Raw genomic sequence first — 19167 nt, forward strand, 5'->3', positions numbered from 1 at the left:
ACAGCCCACGCAGTACATAACACAGCCCACATAGTATCTAACACTGGCCACGTAGTATATAGCAGCCACGCGTTATATTACAGCCCACGTAGTATACAGCAGTGTGGGCATCATATCCCTATTAAAAAATATAATTAAAATAAAAAAATTGTTATATACTCACCCGCCGGGATCCAGCGACGCTCTGCCGCCATCTTCAGTTTCCAGGATGCATTGCGAAATTACCCAGATGACTTGGCGGTCTCGCGAAACCGCTAAGTCTTCTGGGTAATTTCGCAATGCATCTCTGGGAACGGAAGATTGCGCGAGCGCATCGTCGGACGACGGAGGGTGAGAATAGCAGGGTTTTTTATTTTTTTTTTTTTTATTTTTAACATGACATCTTTTTACTATTGATGCTGCATAGGCAGCATCAATAGTAAAAAGTTGGGGACACACAGGGTTAATTGCAGCGTTAACCCTGTGCGTTACCCGCGGCATAACGCGGTCCGTTACCGCTGGCATTAACCCTGTGTGAGCGGTGACTGGAGGGGAGTATGCGGGCGTCTGGCACTGATTGCAGGGGAGTAGGGAGGGACTAATCGGACTGTGCCCGTCGCAGATTGTTCGCGGCAGCCATGACAGGCAGCTGCCGAGACCAATCATAAACATGGGATTTCCGTTACGGAAGTTGCAGACAGAAGGATGGAAGTACCCCTTAGACAATTATATATAGAGATAAATGTGGTTTAAACAATGTCTTATTTTACTGATACATTCCCTTTAAGACTACAATATAGAGTCAAGAATTGGGCATATGCACTGTTAGGCACCAATAAACTTTAGTGATTACGTTTTCTAAAAGTTTTTTTATGAAAATATCTGATAATAAGCTGAGTTTTTTTTTTCTTACAGTCCTTGATCAGGAGCAGTGGGAAACTCATCCTTTTAGACAAGCTGCTGACGCGACTGCGTGAAAGAGGCAACCGAGTGCTGATCTTCTCTCAGATGGTGCGCATGTTGGATATCCTGGCTGAATACCTCACCATTAAACACTACCCTTTTCAGGTACGGCAGCAAGGAAAACACTTGTAAACCCATTTGACATTTGTGAGACTTGTCTGTTGTTCAACCTGAAGAACATTTGCATGGCTGTATTGGGAAGTCCTATAACAGTGGGGGTGGTCCTCACACGCAGAATCGGCCCACTACCGATAGTAATGGCTGTGGCACCAGGCAGGAGGGGAGCTCATGAGACCACCGATGTTGAGGTTCCACCCATCACTTCTCCTGGCTGTTACAGCAGGAGCTCGGCTGTCATTTTTGGCGGATGTTAAGACCTTGATAATTGCAAGCAGAGATCTGGCAAAATCATGGGGAATAGATACAGTAAGAATATTAGAAAATGGTAGAAGTTTTCATTGTACAAAATAAATCTTTTTATTTTCTGTAACCATAGTGCCCTATAAATGCCAAGTAAATTGTTTTGTTTTGTGTGCAACAAATAAAAACGCTTAATTCTCCCATTATCTTCCCCATTTCATTTAAATTGCGTACCTCCTGCTATTGCCGCTGTTCCACTGATCCTGGAACAGTTCTTCTTTGCCCCCGACGTTCCAAAGTCATGTTCCCCGGTAATAAAGGTGGAAAATTCCCTTCAACCAACTGGGTATATATCCCAGAACTTCACTGACGGCGTTAGCCTTCTCACCTCAGATGCTGGCCAATCAGAGCATGACCACGCCCACAGAGAACCTCCATGGTACACGCCCTGTGGGTTGAAAGGAAAACTAGCGCCTTTATTACAAGAGGCACAACTTTGGAACGGAGGGGCACAGAAGAAAAAGAAAACCTGTTCCAGAATCAGGGCAGCAGCACTAATTGGAGAAGGTAATCATATTAAATGTTATAAATCCAGTGTAAAGTCCCCTTTAAGGGCAGTCTTACTCTGTTGGGGTGTGGGAAATAAGCGGTTAGCTGATGCTTGTTTCACACAAAATATTCTACCTGCCTGGTCTGTCCTCCCACTTGTGATTAGAGGCGAGGGCTGGATTTATACAAGTGAAACAAACTGGTAATAGAAGAAAAGTTGAATTCTGACAGATCACATACTGAATTAACCCTATGTGAGGCCGGTCGATCGGAGCAGAGTCAGGAGCTAGTTGCCCAACAGCCTGTAAGCTGATCTGTGGTCACAGGGTGTCTATCTCCGCACCCAGCACCCAGGTTATTTTTACCCCTTCAGTATGATACGCTGGCATTGCAGCGCTCCTGTCATCCTCACATTTTTGTTTGTTTGCAGAGACTGGACGGCTCCATAAAGGGAGAGCTTCGTAAGCAGGCACTGGACCACTTTAATGCCGAAGGCTCTGAGGTTAGAGAGTGTTTTATGTTCTCCCTGATCTGTGCCTGTAACACGGCGGGCAGCAGCATTCTGCCATTCTGTGTCGGGCAGCTCCTGTCTTGTGCTGTAGTAAAGTAACAGTAAAATCCCACAATGTAATAACAGCGTCTCTCTTTAATACTTAGGATTTTTGTTTTTTGCTGTCTACTCGCGCTGGTGGGCTTGGAATAAACTTGGCTTCTGCTGACACTGTAGTTATCTTCGACTCCGACTGGAATCCTCAAAATGACTTGCAGGCCCAGGCCAGAGCACACAGGATTGGCCAGAAGAAACAGGTAGCCACCTGCCACATTCTGCAAAAGATGCCATGTCAAAGTGCAATTTCTTGACACCATAAAAATGGAAAAGAAAAAAAAATCCCATAACGGTTTGAGATTACATACGAGCTAATGAACTTAATAAGATGGAGATCCCTGATTCGTTTTCACCTTTTGGGAAGGAACGAGGGAAAGCCTATTCGAACACTGTTGTGAATGATTTGTCCAGCAGAGGGCACTGGTTAGCTATGTGGAGATGATACAAGGCTTGGTAGTTCTCATAGTCTGAATCAAGGGGGCGCTAACTAGGACATGAAGATCCACACTAATAATATGGGTGGTATATTATCTTCAGGTTTTAAAGTGTCGTGGATTAGTTATACTGGCAATTTCTTTACTGCTACAACACTTTGTTGTGAGCAGCAACAGTAAAGAAAATTAATTTGCCCCTAATGACCTCAGATCCATAATAACAAGGTAACACATCGCACTGTGTGACATCCAACACCATGGACACTTCTATGCATGGTTCAGGCAGTATCACAACTTTAAAGTCGTCCGCTACTCGGACATCCCCTTCTTAATCGGCATGTTTGCCCCCAGTAAAATAACAATACTTCTGCTCATCTCTGGTGCTGACGCCGTTACAGTTGTGTCTGCACTGGCTCGCCCGGGGCTCACATGACATGTCACAGCAGCCCTGCAGCCAATCAGTGCTGGCTTCACTTTACCGCCTTCACATGAATCAAACTGAAGAAAAAGTGGGCAGCCAGCCGCAGTCTAGGTTTCGTTTTGATATCTGAAAGCAAGGAGAGACAAGCCAGCGCTGATTGGCTGCAAGGCTCCCATGACATTACAATGTGATGCGATCCCTGAGAGAGAGGTACTGGAGGATAGGGTAAGTGGTGTTATTCTACTGGGGGCAAACATGCTGATAGAGAGCAGGCTGCCAAAGTGGTGGGCAACCCCTTTAAAGAGAACCTATCACACATTGTACTTGCAGCCCAAACACTGTGGTCAGAATTGTATGGAAAATGAGACGTTGAGCTATACTGTGTGTGTGTGTGTATATATATATATATATATATATATCTTAAATATATAATGTAACTTGTCTTTTATTCATTGTAATACCTGATGTTTGTATGAATCAGAGGTTAGTGGGCGGTCCTATCCATGATTGACAGCTATGTCTGCATGCACAGTCATACAGGGCAGACGGTCAGTCACTAATAGGACCCCTCACTGGACTCATGCATACAAACAGCAGGGAATTTAAGGAATAAAATTGCAAGTTTTACTGAAACTTTTCTCTATGACATCCTGCCTACAAATCTGCATCATTTTAAAGGGCGTCTGTCAACACAAAAAGACTGTTCAAACCAATCACTGAGCCTTATAAAGGACATAGCCCTAGTAAAACCTGTACCTTTAGTGTCCAAGTCCATTATTGTGTTTGCCAAACATCGTTTTTTATTCAGATATGCGAATGAGGTGATCTATGCGCTTGGGGTGTTGCCAAGAAGTTTGGTGCACCTTTCACCTACTTATTTTATCTATCTCTGTGCTACTCTAACAGCTGTAAATCCAGAGCTGTCAAACAAGGGCGAAGATACATCTTTCACATGCAGGTGGGAAGATGCACTGAACTGATCAGCCACACCCAGAGTGCATCAAGTGCCTCATTAGCATATTTGACTAAAGGACGATTCCTGCCAAATACAGCTTTGGATTTAGACGGTTGTTGTTAGTCCTTTCTCTCCTACAATGTGCTGTGTTTGATGTGAATAGTCATTATGTGCTGACAGACTCCCTGTAAGATAAGGCCTATTATTCACCCAGGACTAGTGATGGGCGAAAGTGCTCGGATATGGTGTTATCCAACCACGCTCGTGTGTCTTCAGCGTGGTCTAATGCTAATTTCGAGTCTCCGCAGCTGCATGTTTTGCGGATGTTCAACAGCCACATCACACGCAGGGATTACCTGTTTGTTAGCCAACCCCTGCATGTGTTGTGCCTGTCGAACATCCGCGAAACGAGCAGCCGCGGGGACTCGAACATAGTATTGGAGCACGCTGAAGACGCTCTATTTGCACGCTCGCTCATCACTACTCAGGACCTCTAATCGTAGATCCCAATGATCAAATTGTGGCTGAATAATAATGACTGGTACATCCCATTTATCCTTGTGTTCTGATGTATGGTATCACAGTATACAGCTGCCTATCCTCAATAGATTGCTGTACTTTCCAGTGTCCCTAGCCACCTAGGCCTGTACAGCGGCTGGTGCAGTGTGCGAGACGTGTGGGGCGGACAGCCATCCCACATGGATTAGGTTAGCCAAGAGAGAATAGGGTCTAATTCACATGTGGGTTTTTGTGTACCAGAAAAAACGGTCCACTTTTCATTAGTATTCTTTATTGGATCTGTATCCATTTTTGGTCTCTACATACATTTTTAACATCAGTGTGGAATTAGGTTTTTTTTGGGTGCAAAAAAGAATCCACTGTTCTACGCAATAAATAGTAAAAATAATTCAGTGGTCAGATGACATGCCATTTTTTCATGGATAAATTCACTTGAACAGACAAGTTTGATGTGCCAATAGGATTGAAAGGGCACATATCTCTGTTTTCCATTTGTTTTTTTGTAGATATTTAATTTCCAAAATGCAGATGTGTGAACATGCCCCATAGACTTTAATGGGTACTTGTTTTGTACATGAAAGACTGACATCTGCATCAGGACCCCAGCGTTTGCCGATTGTGTTTCCTTGCCCAGTATAGGGCTATTATGCATGTACTAGTCTAGTTCTCTTATGACACAAGTGCAGTGTTTCACTAGTGGGTTTAGATCTGTTTTAATGTCACTTAGCTGTTCCTATAGGCACTAACAATATGTAATTCTCTTACTGTACAGGTGAATATTTACCGCCTTGTAACAAAGGGAACAGTAGAAGAAGAAATCATAGAAAGAGCGAAAAAAAAGATGGTTCTTGACCACCTTGTAATCCAACGTATGGACACCACTGGTCGGACTGTACTGGAAAATAACTCTGGAAGTTCAAAGTAAGTACACCCCAACCTTGTGAGATCTGGTCGGCATTCTGTGTTCTCTTTCTGCGTGTGGTAGCCATCTATGTATTAGCCATCAAATGACAGTGGTTCTTTGTTCTAGCGCCAACCCATTTAACAAGGAGGAGTTAGCTGCTATTCTTAAGTTTGGAGCAGCAGACCTCTTTAAGGAACCAGAAGGCGAGGAATCAGAGCCCCAGGTTAGCGTCACTTACTGTTTGTGTTCGACGTCCATGGGCTGATGTGTTTTCCTAGTAATGCTTATACAAGCCCAGTCAAGATAGCACAGATATCATCACTATGCGCAGAGGTCCAGAAAGTCACGTGGAAGTCTGATATGTGCCAATTTATGCACTGTATCAGGAAGTAAAGCTACCACAAAGTATAGCCCATACTTTATTTGGTGGTGCTAGTATGAATTGGGCCGTATTGTGTGCATAATCTAGTCATTTCCGATCAGTGTAAAATCAGAATTCAGAAAATCAGAAGGGTTGTGGGATCTTGGCTTGCAAAGTGGACAGTCACAATATTCTGCAGCCTCTCCCTTTGCTTCCAAAGAGCGAGATCTCGCGCTTTGCTCTAGCCCAGTTCTGCCGCGTACATCCAACGGTAGCCTTATTAGAGCAGTTATCGTTCAGTGACATCTTAGAAAAGTATGCGGCAGAAGTCTGTTAGTGTAAAGAGTGCAATCTTGCTCTTTCATTGTGAAAAGGGCCTCTGAGAATTGTGTAATCCTATTCTGCACTTCGGAATCCCACTACCCAGATGTTCAGGCCCGACTTTTGCTACAAAGTCAGGGGGGCAATAAGGTTACTTTTGAACACTTGACAGTAACTTATATTTAGAAAAATTTCAACAAGTCTGGGTCTGCCCACTGGTCTATTAAATAAAAATTGCAGCTACAGACGGGTGATTGGTACTCTAACATATACAGTGGATATAAAAAGTCTATACACCCCTGTAAAAATGCCAGGTTTTTCTCATGTACAAAAAAACATACCAAGAAGAATCATTTCAGAACTTTTTCCACTCTTAGTGTAACCCATGATGTGTACGAAACCATTGGAAAACAAACTCATATCTTTGAGTAGAAAAATAACAAAACTAAAATAATGTGGTTGAAAACGTGTGCACACCGTCTTAGAATTGAGGATGAGGATTTGGTTGTGTTCAGAATTGGCCAATCACATTTATATTGTTGTTACATAATAGTCCAAACTACCACTGTTTACAGTGATTCTGATTAATCCCCATATAAAGTTTAGCTTCTAGTAGGATTTTCCAGGCATAGTATGCATTTTACTGCAAAAGCCATGGCCTGTAAACAGCTTACAACACAACAAAGGGATCTCGTTGTTGAAAGTTATCAGTCAGGAGAATATTGCAGTAAAAATTCCAAGGAATTAGATATACTATAGAACACTGTGAAGTGAATTAAATTTGACACAACATGACCGTACTTGCAACTGGAAATCCCAAAAACTTGATGAAAACACCAGAAGAAAATTGGTCCGGGACAGTTCCAAGAGACCATCAGCAACATTAAAGGAGCTGCAGAAATTTCTAGGAAGTACTGGTTGTATACTGCATGTTATTATTATTATTATACATTTTTATAGCACCATTTATTCCTTGGCGCTTTACATTCGAATACGGGGCAAATATAGACATACATTAAACATGAGTAAAAAACAAGGCACACAGGTACATAAGGAGGGAGGACCCTGCCCACGAGGGCTCACAGTCTGCAGGGGATGGGTGAGGATACACTAGGAGAGGGTAGAGCTGGTTGTGCAGCGGTTCAGTAGGTTGAGGATCACTGCAAGCTGTAGGCTTGTCGGAACATGTGAGTCTTCAGGTTCTTTTTGAAAGTTTCTATGGTAGGCGAGAGTCTGATGTGTTGGGGTAGAGAGTTCCAGAGTATGGGGGAAGCAGGGGAGAAGTCTTGGATGCGGTTGTGGGAAGAAGAGATGAGAGGGGGAGTAGAGAAGGAGGTCTTGAGAGAATCGGAGCTTGCATGTAGGTAAGTACCGGGAGACCATGTCACAGATGTCTGGAGGAGATAGGTTGTGGATTGCTTTGTATGTCATTGTGAGGGTTTTGAACTGGAGTCTCTGGGCAATAGGAAGCCAGTGAAGGGCTTGGCTTAGGGGACAGGCTGGGGAATAGCAGGGAGACAGGTAGATTAGTCGGGCAGCAGAGTGTAGGATGGATTGGAGTGGTGCCAGGGAGCTAGAGGGGAATCCATAGAGTAGGAGGTTGCAGTAGTCAAGGCAGGAGATGATAAGGGCATGCACTAGTGTTTTTATGGTGTCGCGGTCAAGGAATAAGCGGATCCGGGAAATATTTTTGAGTTTGAGATGACAGGAGGAGGCAAGGACTTGGATATGTGGCTTGAGTCAAGGATCACCCCGAGGCACCGGGCGTGTGGGACTGGGGAAAGTGAGCAGCCACTGACTGATGGATAGGTCTGGTGGAGGGGTAGAGTGAGATGGGGGAAAGATGATGAATTCTGTTTTGTCCATGTTCAGTTTTAGAAAACGAGCAGAAAAGAAGCTGAAATAGCAGACAGTGCAGGATTTTGGTAAGTAAGGAGGTGAGGTCAGGTCCGAATAGGTAGATCTGCGTGTCATCGGCGTAGAGATAGTACTGCATACCGTGGGATTCTATGAGCTGTCCAAGGCCGAAGGTGTAGATGGAGAAGAGTAGGGGTCCTAGAACTGAGCCTTGAGGAACAGCGACTGACAAGGGGCGAAGTGAGGAGGTGGTGTGGGGGAGGGAGACACTGAATGTTCAGTCTGTCAGATATGACGAGATCCAGGATACGGCCAAGTCTGTGATGCCAAGATCTGAAAGGATCTGTAGCAGAAGGGAGTAGTCCACAGTGTCGAAGGCAGAAGACAGGTCCAGGAGGAGGACAGAGTAGTGTCGCTTGCTCCTGGCAGTTAGTAGGTCATTGGTGACTTTAGTTAGGGCAGTTTCAGTTGAGTGATGGGGTTGGAAGCCAGATTGTAACCGATCAAAGAGGGAGCAGGTGGAGAGGTGGGAGGACAGTTCAAGATGGACATGTTGCTCAAGTAATTTGGAGGCATAAGCGAGAAGAGATATCGAGCCAGAGCTAGACACAGAGGATGGGTCGAGGGAGGGCTTTTTGAGGATGGGTGTGATCTTGGCATGCTTGAAGGATGAGGGGAGGACACCTGTTGTGAGTGAGAGGTTGAAGAGGTGCGTTAGGGTTGGGATGAAGACCGTGGAAAGGTTAGGGATGAGGTGGGATGGGAGCGGGTCGAGCGTGCATGTGATGAAAATCTCCCATATTCTTCATATATCTTATCTCTGGGGTACGGTAGCATGAAAGAAGGCTTTTCTTACAAAGAAAAACATCCAAGCGCAGATATGTTTTGCAAAATCTTCAAGTCTGTCCAAAGAATGTGGGAAAACGACTTATAATCTGATGAGACCAAGGTAGAATTTTTTGGCCATAATTCCAAATGATATGTTTGGTGCAGAGCCAACACTGCATATCGCCAAAAAAACATCATACCCACAGTGAAGGATGGTGGAGGCAGCATTATGCTTTTTCGACTGCTGGAACTGAGACTTTAGTAAAATTGAAGAGAATTATGAACAGTACAAATGTCAGACAATTTTCCACAAAACGTTCAGACCTACACTAAAACGCTGAAGATGAAGAGAAACTTCACCTTTCAGCACGTTAACGACCCTAAACATACTTATAAATCAACAAAAGAATGTATTCTCCATAAGAAAATCTAAATTTTAGAGTGGCCCAGACCTGAATCCAATTGAAAATTTCTGGGAAATCTAAAGGGGCGACATACACAGGAAATGCCCTAACAATCTGTCAGATACGGGTCGCCCCTGCAAGGAGCAGTGTGCAAAGACTGGCAATTCTAGATGTGTAATGCTGATTGACTCCTACCCAAAAAAAACCCTGGCTTTTTAACAGGACTGTGTAGACTTTTTATATTCACTGTACACATGATAAAGATTGGTTAGAGTAAAGAAAGTATGCTGAAAAACATTGGGGGTGTGGGGACACATGGATTCGTTCTATGTGCGATGACTCTTCCCTGTGCATTTATCAAATGTGAAGTAAAGACGAGATGTACAAACGTAATTTTTACTATACAGCACTGGATCTAGTGTGAATGACATGATATTGCAATCTCTCCAGTGTATATCTTCTGTCATCTAATCCACATTTTTATGATTCCTCTTGTTTTCTCTTAATCACAAATAGGAAATGGATATTGATGAAATTTTACGTCTCGCAGAGACCAGAGAGAACGAGCCTAGTTCTAGTGCAACCGATGAGCTGCTGTCTCAGTTCAAGGTAAGCTGCGACTGCAGTGCGCCAGCATCGATTGATGGGAATAATGTCTACTGAACCACGCATATACGGCCATTGTGATAAGAACTCATTCTGCGTCCTATTTCAGGTGGCTAACTTTGCAACCATGGAAGAAGTAGAGAAGGTGCCTGAAAACCAAGGGCAGATAGATTGGGAGAATATCATTCCTGAGGAGCAGAGGAAAAAAGTAGAAGAGGAAGCCCGGCAAAAAGAGCTGGAAGAAATCTACATGCTTCCTAGGATTCGAAGCTTAAACAAAAAGGTAGAATCTGGACTAAAGTTCTTAACCTTTTCACAACTAGGCGATTTTTCATTTATTCGCTTTCTTCCAAGAGCCATAACTTTTTTTATTTTCCTTTGGCGACATAGACGTAATTGGCCTGACAAGTTGAGAGTTTTGAAAGACAATATTCACTGAAACAGTTCACTGAAGTGGGTTAAAATGGTAAAACAAAAATAATAATTACACCAGGAGTTTTGGGTTTTGTGTTTCCATCATTCATAATACAGTAAAAAAAAAATAACCTGGCAGTGATGAATGTTTAAATAAAATCCAGAAGTTTGAGAAAAGAAAATAATTTGGTTTATGTCGTCATTTCTGAGTACCGTCACATTTTTTACGGGTTTGTCGATGTAGCTGTGTGAAGGTTTTATTGGTGCTATGTTGGGGTACAGACATGTTTTGATCGCTTTTTATTGCATATTTGGGGGAAGGTGGTAGGAAAATTGCAATTCTGATGTTTTTTGTTTTATATTTTTTTCAGTGTTTATTGTATGGTATAATTCATTTTATAGTTTCACAGATTGCACTTTTTAAGGACACGTTAATGCCAAATATGAAAAGCCTATATTTCTTTATTTTTATTCGGAAAAGCGAGTGACTTTTCTTTTTAATGTGCTTTAAAGCCTTTTTCTAATGTGTGAGTAACCTGTATGAAATGTAATAAAGCAGTCTAGTTCAGCCCAATTGATACCGATGTATTTATAGGCCCAAGCAAATGAAAGCGAGTCTGATCAGGAGTCCAAGCAGAAAGCCCAGCGATCCTCTGGCTCCGAGAGTGATTCTGACGACTCGGATGATGACAGAAAGCCCAAACGCAGAGGACGTCCCCGCAGTGTTCGGAAGGACACCGTGGAGGGTTTTACTGATGCAGAGATTAGGAGGTATCAAGCCTTTATTTACTGCGCTGAGCTGACCTATCTGCAAATATGATTTCCCATTTTACATTCTTGATTTTTTTCTGTTAGGTTTATAAAAGCCTATAAAAAGTTCCCCACTCCGCTTGAAAGGTACGTTGCTTATTTCTGCATCCAGCATCTTTAAAGTTGGTATATGTCACTTTCCATGGCGCTAAGCTGATTTTTTTTAATGTCTGTTAAGGCTTGAGTGCATTGCACGAGATGCAGAACTCGTGGAGAAATCGGTGGCAGATCTGAAGAGATTGGGAGATCTTTTACACTCAAGCTGTGCTTCAGCCATGCAGGAGTTCGGAGAACAATTGAAAGAGAATCCCACTGATGGTAGGCGGCTCCCTAATGGATGGAGAAATGTATTATTAACGGTGGATATAGTCCGCGGCAGCCAATAGCATCACGTTTCACTTTCTAACATGAAAAATGAAAGATGATTGGGGGTTTGCACAGACCTGATTCACTTTGTGGCACTAGTTTTTTTTTCTTTCCCTAAAGTGTATAAAAATTTCAATTAGTATTAGTCTTTAACCCCTTCACCACCTTGGGATTTTTTGCTCCCCTCCTTCCCAGATCCATAGTTTTTTTTTCTGTCAATATGGCCATGTGAGGGCTTGTTTTTTGCGAGACGAGTTGTACTTTTGAACGACGGCATTGATTTTAAAACATAGTGTACTGGAAAATGGGGGAAAAAAATCCAAGTGATGTGAAAGTGGAAAAAAAAGTGCAATTCCACAATTGTTTTTTTTTTTTTTGTGGGGTGGGTGGGGGTTAGCCATTTTTACTAAATCCTAAAAAAAATGACCTGACATTGTGATTCTCCAGGTCATTGTGAGTTTGATACCAAACATGTCTAGGTTCTTTTTTATTTAAGTGTTGAAAAAAATACAAAGTTTGTTTGAAAAAAAAGCAGGGCCATTTTGTGAGACCTGTAGCGTCTCAATTTTTCTGGATCCAGGGCTGGGTGAGGTTTTACATTTTGCGTGCCGAGCTGAATGTTTTTATTGATAACATTTTGGTGTAGATATGATCTTTTGATCACTTGCATTTTATTGCAATGTTACAGCGACCCCAAAAAAACGTAATTCTGGCTTTTTGATTTTATTTGCTCATTACACAGTCTACCAATTTGATTAATTTTATATTTTCATTGATTGGGCTTTTCTGAACACAGCAATACCAAATATATGTACTTGTATATGTATTTTTGAATTTTGTTTTTTAATTTTTATTTTGAATAGAGCAAAAGGTGGGGGTGGGGTGATTTTAACTTTTTATGTATTTTTTAAAACATTTTTTACTTTTTTTACTTTTCACTTCAATAGTGTCCTTAGGATACTTGAAGCGGCGATGATAGCAGATCCGCAATGAAAAGCACAGGTGTCTCCTGCAGACCCCCCAGTTGTCATGCCAATCCATCGGCCACCGGTGTGACCGGCTCCGATGGCCGAGGTTTTTGATGCGCTCATGTTAGATGCAGCTTTCAGAGATTGAGAGCGTCATTTAACATGTTAACGGCTGCAGTTGAATCACTATTCCACCCATGGCTGTTAGAGCTAATTTGGTCAGCTGTCATGTGCCGAGATAGATGCGGGCTCAGCGTCGGAGCCCTCATCAAAGGGAGGGGAGGCGACGTATTAAAATATATAGGCACGTCATAGGTCGTTAATGAGTTAAAGCACCACTGAAGAGTTGGACATGTCATTACAGTCTAAGGCTGAATTCAGACATCCGTGAAAACACGATCCATGTATGGAACTGATGTATAACTGGCCGCGAGTCTCTTTTCCTGAGCTCCGCATTCTCCTAGGCGTATACGGTATAACGCTGTTGAGTTTGGGTTGGGAGACCCGTGACCAGCCTGTCCATGGTGGTTTGTACACGGACCGTGTTTTTCAGACATCTCAATTCGATCTAACTTTTATTCGCAAAGTCCAAAATGTATTTGAAAAAATTGCAACTTGAGACTTGTAGCCATCATAATTCAGCAAAAACCCCATTGACTTGCAGATTATTAATAAATACTAAAAATTGTATTTACATATATATTGCAAACATATTCCACAAAACTTTACAATTAAGCAGAGACATGTACAAACAATAAGGACAGTGTAAAGTAACACATTATTGAACAATTACAGGAGGAGTGAGGGTCCTGCTCACAAGTTCAAACTCTATATGGAAATGGGGGACACAATAGGCAGCGCGTGCTTGTTATGTACGGTCCAGTCATCATTATGAATAGGGCATTTCAATATGCTGCATGATGCGGTCATCAGCCAGGATCTGTCTAATTAGATTAATACCATTTTCATATCGTACAGATTCTCTGTCCAGATTCAGTGGATTATATCAGCCGCAAAGTGAATGAGATTTATAAAACTCGCACACAATCTAGGCATAATTTCAGTGCGGAAATTGACCTGTGCTGTGGAGTTTTAAGGCTATGTTCACACGCAGTGTTTTTGCTCCATTGTTTTTCTGCAGCCAAAACCTGCTCTCTTGGCAGTTCACAATGCCTGTTTTTCAGCACTTTGGGTGCGGATTACATGTGTGCTTTGTGTGTATAGTACATGTTTAATATTGTTAGTTTTATTCACAAAAAAACTCAGCTAAAAATGCTGTTATTTTTTTTGCATCCTTTTTTTTCTGCAAAAAGGTTGAATGTGAACCGAGCCTCATGGTAGGTTCACACAACTGATTTCTCCACATACGTGAAAAACAGACCAATTATTCTGATCAAACCTTTGGTCAGAGTTTGATCAGAGTGGCATCTGTTTTTCTCGTAAGTAGAATAAAGTTTCTCCTTCTTGTCCTTTCTGTCAGTCCATTAAAATCATGACATCCGTGAGCGGTCTGATTCTCTTCACAGTCTCATAAAATTGCATTGTCAATTTTGATCCTCCCCATCGGATCATAATTGGACGTCTTCAATTTTTTCAGTGGACAACCTGGTCCGAAGAAAAAGTTAGACATGTGCAGAGCCCCATAGAGTATCATAGAGTACTGTCCGTGAAAACCACAGATGGCGCTCGTATGAGAAAAGCGGTCATGAGTCCTAGATCTGCATCTGCATCTTTGTGCAGGTTGTGACTGGATTTCACCCTTTACAATGCAGAGAATGAGATCCACACCAAATTAACATTTTTGTCACAGATCTGCACCAAAATCCGGAACATAATATACACTTTTTCAGTCATATGTGATCATACCCTTAATGCTACTTTGCAGCTTCACCCGCAAATTTGCCAGGATATTAAAAAAACAAAAATATAATACGAAAATGTAGTTTTGTGATACAACCCCATAGTATTGACTGCACCACTTAGCCCAGTTTTGGAGGATAATTTAGAGCTGATCAGGGAGTTTCAGAAGACATCTACTATATTAAGCTGAATGTGTGTATGTGTGTGTGTATGTGTGTATGTCCGGGATTGGCATCTGCACCGTCGCAGCTACAGCCACAAAATTTTGCACAGTCACATGTCTGGACCCTGAGAGCGTCATAGGCTACGTTGTGAGGCGAAATTTTAACCCTGCGTGTTCCAATTCACCAAACAATTTTGCCCCTATCTACATAATGGGGAAAAAAGTGAAAGGAAAAGTGTTGGAGGCGTCGCAGCTACAGAAACAAAATTTTGCACAGTCACACGTCTGGACCCCGAGAGCGTCTTAGGCTATGTTGTGAGGTGAAATTTTAACTCCGCGCTTTCCAATTCACCAAACTATTTTTCCCCTATCTACATAATGGGGAAAAGTGAAATGAAAAGTGTTGGAGGCAAATTGACAGCTGCCAGATGTGAACAAGGTGGACTTAAAGAGTGAGAGCGATGGCGCCAAAGAGTATATACCGTACAGTTGCTAAGGTGGGACCCCGACATGGGATACTCACCACACACGGGGATATGAACACACACACAAAATGCGCCACACACTACCACGTGCTTGAACACATATACCACCCTCAGCACACATTTCACCACACATACACCAACCTCGCCACATAAAAGTCGAAACACAAAAGTCGCCGCTCAAAACTCACCACGCGCAAAACTCGCCACATGCAAAAAATAGGCTCACGCAAAACTCGCCACAAGTGCAAAACTCACCTCATGGAAAACTCGCCACACGCAAAACTTGCACATGCGGAAAAATTGCCACATGCACAAAATTTGCAACACATGCAAAAGTCGCCTCACACAAAACTTGCACATACTCAAAAGGCACCAGACATAAAACTCACCACGCGCAAAACTCGCCATGCGCAAAACTTGCTGCACACAACTTGCTACACTAACCTGTCACATGGAACTCGACACACAAAAAGTTGCTACACGCATGTTGCCACACAAAACTCATCTCACAAAAGTCGATACATGCATGTCGCCACACACAACTCAACACACACAACTTGACAAACGAAACTCGCCCTAAAACACACACAAGTCTGGTATTAGCCTTCAAAAATAAAAATCTGATTAATAAGCAGACAAACTACAAGAGCAACAAATGTACCATATAGGAAATACGGCAGCTATCAGTCACATGACCTGTCTATTATGTGTATGTGTGAGCTAATATATACTGCCAGGGGGAGGGCTTCCTGTTGGCTGGGGATTTATCAGGCTGCCAATTTATCTTACAAATACTGAGGTAAAAATACTGAGCAAATAACGTGTTAACGAGGTCTAATACAGGAGATCACACAGGTATACACTATATACAGGGGAGATGACACACAGATATATACTATATACAGGAGAGATGACACACAGGTATATACTATATAAATGAGGAGATGACATACAGGTACATACTATATACAGGAGGAGATGACATACAGGTATATACTATATACAGGAGCAGATTACCTACAGGTATATACTATATACAGGAGGAGATGACATACAGGTATATGCTATATATAGAAGATGACATACAGGTATATACTATATACAGGAGGAGATGACACACAGATATATACTATATAGAGGGGAGATGACACACAGGTATATACTATATACAGGAGGAAATGACATACAGGTATATACTATATATAGAAGGAGATGACATACAGGTATATACTATATATAGGAGGAGATGACATACAGGTATATACTATATATAGGAGGAGATGACATACAGGTATATACTATATATAGGAGGAGATGACATACAGGTATATACTATATACAGGGGAGATGACATACAGGTATATACTATATACAGGAGATGACATACAGGTGTATACTATATATAAGGGAGATGACAAACATGTATATACTGAGGTGAAAATGAGAGGTGTGAGGTGAAAATGAAAAGGTGTGAGTGCAAAATGAGAGGAGTGAGGGAAAATAGTGTAGTGATCGGAAAATGACAGATGTGAGGTCGAAATGACAAGTGTTAGGCGGGAATGAGAGGAGTGAGGGAGAAAATGAGAGATGTGAGGGGGAAAATGAGAGATGTGATTGGGAAAATGAGAGGCGTGATGGGAAAATAAGAGAAGTGAGGTGCTATAACTAACCACAGATATTTACTATGCCCAGGCAACGCCGGGCTCTTCAGCTAGTTATGAATATAATTAATTTCTAGCTGCTTTTTATGTATTTGCTCTAGGTAAAGGCCCTGGTAAAAGAAGGGGTCCAACGATTAAAATTTCTGGTGTTCAAGTGAATGTAAAGGCTATTATTCAACATGAGGAAGACTTTGAAATCCTTAGTAAATCAATTCCTAAAGATTCAGAGGAAAAGAAAAAGTGAGTGGTGTTTTTCACATTGATTTTCATTTTATGTGAACAGGATGTTCAGGTGTGTTTGTAATTTGTTGTGACTGCTAGCCTATAAACTACAGTATTGTGCAAACGTTTCAGGCAGCTATTGGGAGAAAATCTGCAAAGTAACGATGCTTTGTTTATTTATATCAATTAACAAAATGATTTCAACAAAAGAGAAATCTAAGTCAAATCGATATTTGATGTGAGCATATTTTGCCTTCAAAACAGAATCAGTTGTCTTGGATACACTTGTACACAGTAATTGGAGAAACCCTCCAGGGAGGTTGTGCTAAAAAGCTTTAAAACTAGCCACAGATCTCAGTGATGTTGAGACCAGGGCATCACTTCCGGTAGTCCTTGTTCTTCTTTGATGTCACAGGCCATGCACCATGGCAAGTCTGAGCATAGTAACATGACATAAGGTAGTTATACTGCATCCACAAGGTCTCTCCCAGGCAAGCATTTCAAAGCAGACTGGTTTCAAGATGTGCTGTTCAAGCTGTTTTGAAGAAGCACCAAGAAATGGGCAACAATAAGGACCGTAAACACAACAGCCCTTCAAGGAAACTTATTGCAGCAGATGAAAGACATATCTTTACTTCCCTTTGAAAAAGGAAGATGTCCAGAAGTTCCATTAGTTTAGCACTGGCAGCAACTAATGGGACGTCTGGCAATAAGTGGTCTTCGTGGAAGAATTGTTGCCAAAAAGTCATATCTTTGACATGGAAGGAAGGCCAACCAACTAAGGCTACTTTCACACTTACGTTGTTAGGCGTACGTCGCAATGCGTCGTTTTGGTGAAAAAACGCATCCTGCAAATGTGCTCGCAGGATGCGTTTTTTCTCCATATATTTGTATTACCGACGCATTGCGACCTATGGCCACACGTCGCATCCGTCGTGCAACGGATGCGTCGTTTTTTTGGCGGCCGCAACGCCCAAAAAAAGTTCATTGTAACGTTTTTTGTGCGTCGTGTCTGCCATTTTCGACCATGCATGCTAGGACAAAACTCCGCCCCCTCCTCCCCGCTCATCGCAGTGGGCAGCGGATGTGTTGTACATCGGGCCGACGCAAGTGTGAAAGTAGCCTAAAATATGGACAAAAGCATAGGAACTTGTGAAAAATGGTAGCAAAAATGTTGAATGTCTGCATGCAACATTGAAGCATGGTTGGAGGTTCCTTGTAAGTTTGGGTCTGCATTTCATCAGATGGAGTTGGGGATTTGGTCTGGATTAATGGTGTCTTCAATGGTGAGAAATGCAGGCAGATACCTATCCATCATGTAAGACCATCAGAGAGGAATCTGATTGGCTCCAAATTTGTTCTGCAGCAGGATAATGACCCTAAACATACAGCCGATGCCATTAAGAGCTATATTTAGCATAAATAAGAATGAGTCCTAGAAGTGATAATATGGCCCCCACAGAACCCTTATTTCAGCATTACAGGAAAAGATAGAAGTATTTGCATGAGCCTACATCCACAGAAGATCAGTTGTTGGCTCTCCAAGACGTTTGGAACAACCTCCCTGCAGAGTTCCTTCAAAAAATGTGTGCTAGTGTACCCAGAGGAAATAGGCGAAAAGTGTTCACACCAAATATTGATTTGATTTGGATTTATCTTTTGCTCATCAATTTCTTAATTGATAAAAATAAACTATTTACACTTCTATTTTAGAACACATTCTTACTTTGCAGTATTTTTTCCACACCTGGAACAGTACTGTATCTAGAGTATGGGGAGCTTTTGGGAAGCAGAGCATGCTTCTGATCAGTACCATACTCATAGATTGTTCATAAAAAACGGAGGCCAACATAAAAATTGTATTTCCATGTCTTCTCCCTTTTATCATCTCAGGTTCCAGTTATCTAGTCGGGTTAAAGCTGCTCATTTTGATGTGGATTGGGGTGTAGAAGATGACTCCCATTTGCTCTTGGGAATTGTTGAACATGGCTACGGAAACTGGGAGCTTATGAAAAGTGATGCAGATTTGAAGCTGACAGATAAGGTAATAGTTTTTGCCTTTTTCTTTGCAAACTTTCCTTATGGATTCTTACATGATCTTGAGAGTTTATGTACCACAGTTAATCGCATTTTAGCAAACCATGGAGCAC

The 19167-nt window shown here is 42.0% G+C and overlaps 1 protein-coding gene across 3 annotated transcripts in view; it reads left to right on the top strand.

The window, feature by feature from the left end:
- Positions 1-19167, top strand: part of CHD2 (chromodomain helicase DNA binding protein 2) — a 123313-nt gene that overhangs the window by 60190 nt on the left and 43956 nt on the right. For all 3 annotated transcript variants that reach the window (XM_069766265.1, XM_069766266.1, XM_069766267.1), the window contains exons 19-30: positions 895-1047; positions 2282-2353; positions 2509-2658; positions 5560-5708; positions 5818-5914; positions 9979-10071; positions 10178-10351; positions 11078-11253; positions 11338-11379; positions 11471-11610; positions 16897-17035; positions 18911-19061. In XM_069766265.1, coding sequence (XP_069622366.1) covers positions 895-1047; positions 2282-2353; positions 2509-2658; positions 5560-5708; positions 5818-5914; positions 9979-10071; positions 10178-10351; positions 11078-11253; positions 11338-11379; positions 11471-11610; positions 16897-17035; positions 18911-19061 — 1536 coding nt within the window. The remainder of the gene's footprint in view (positions 1-894; positions 1048-2281; positions 2354-2508; positions 2659-5559; positions 5709-5817; positions 5915-9978; positions 10072-10177; positions 10352-11077; positions 11254-11337; positions 11380-11470; positions 11611-16896; positions 17036-18910; positions 19062-19167) is intronic.

Source organism: Ranitomeya imitator, chromosome 4 (assembly GCF_032444005.1).
Source record: "Ranitomeya imitator isolate aRanImi1 chromosome 4, aRanImi1.pri, whole genome shotgun sequence".
Lineage (NCBI taxonomy): Eukaryota > Metazoa > Chordata > Amphibia > Anura > Dendrobatidae > Ranitomeya > Ranitomeya imitator.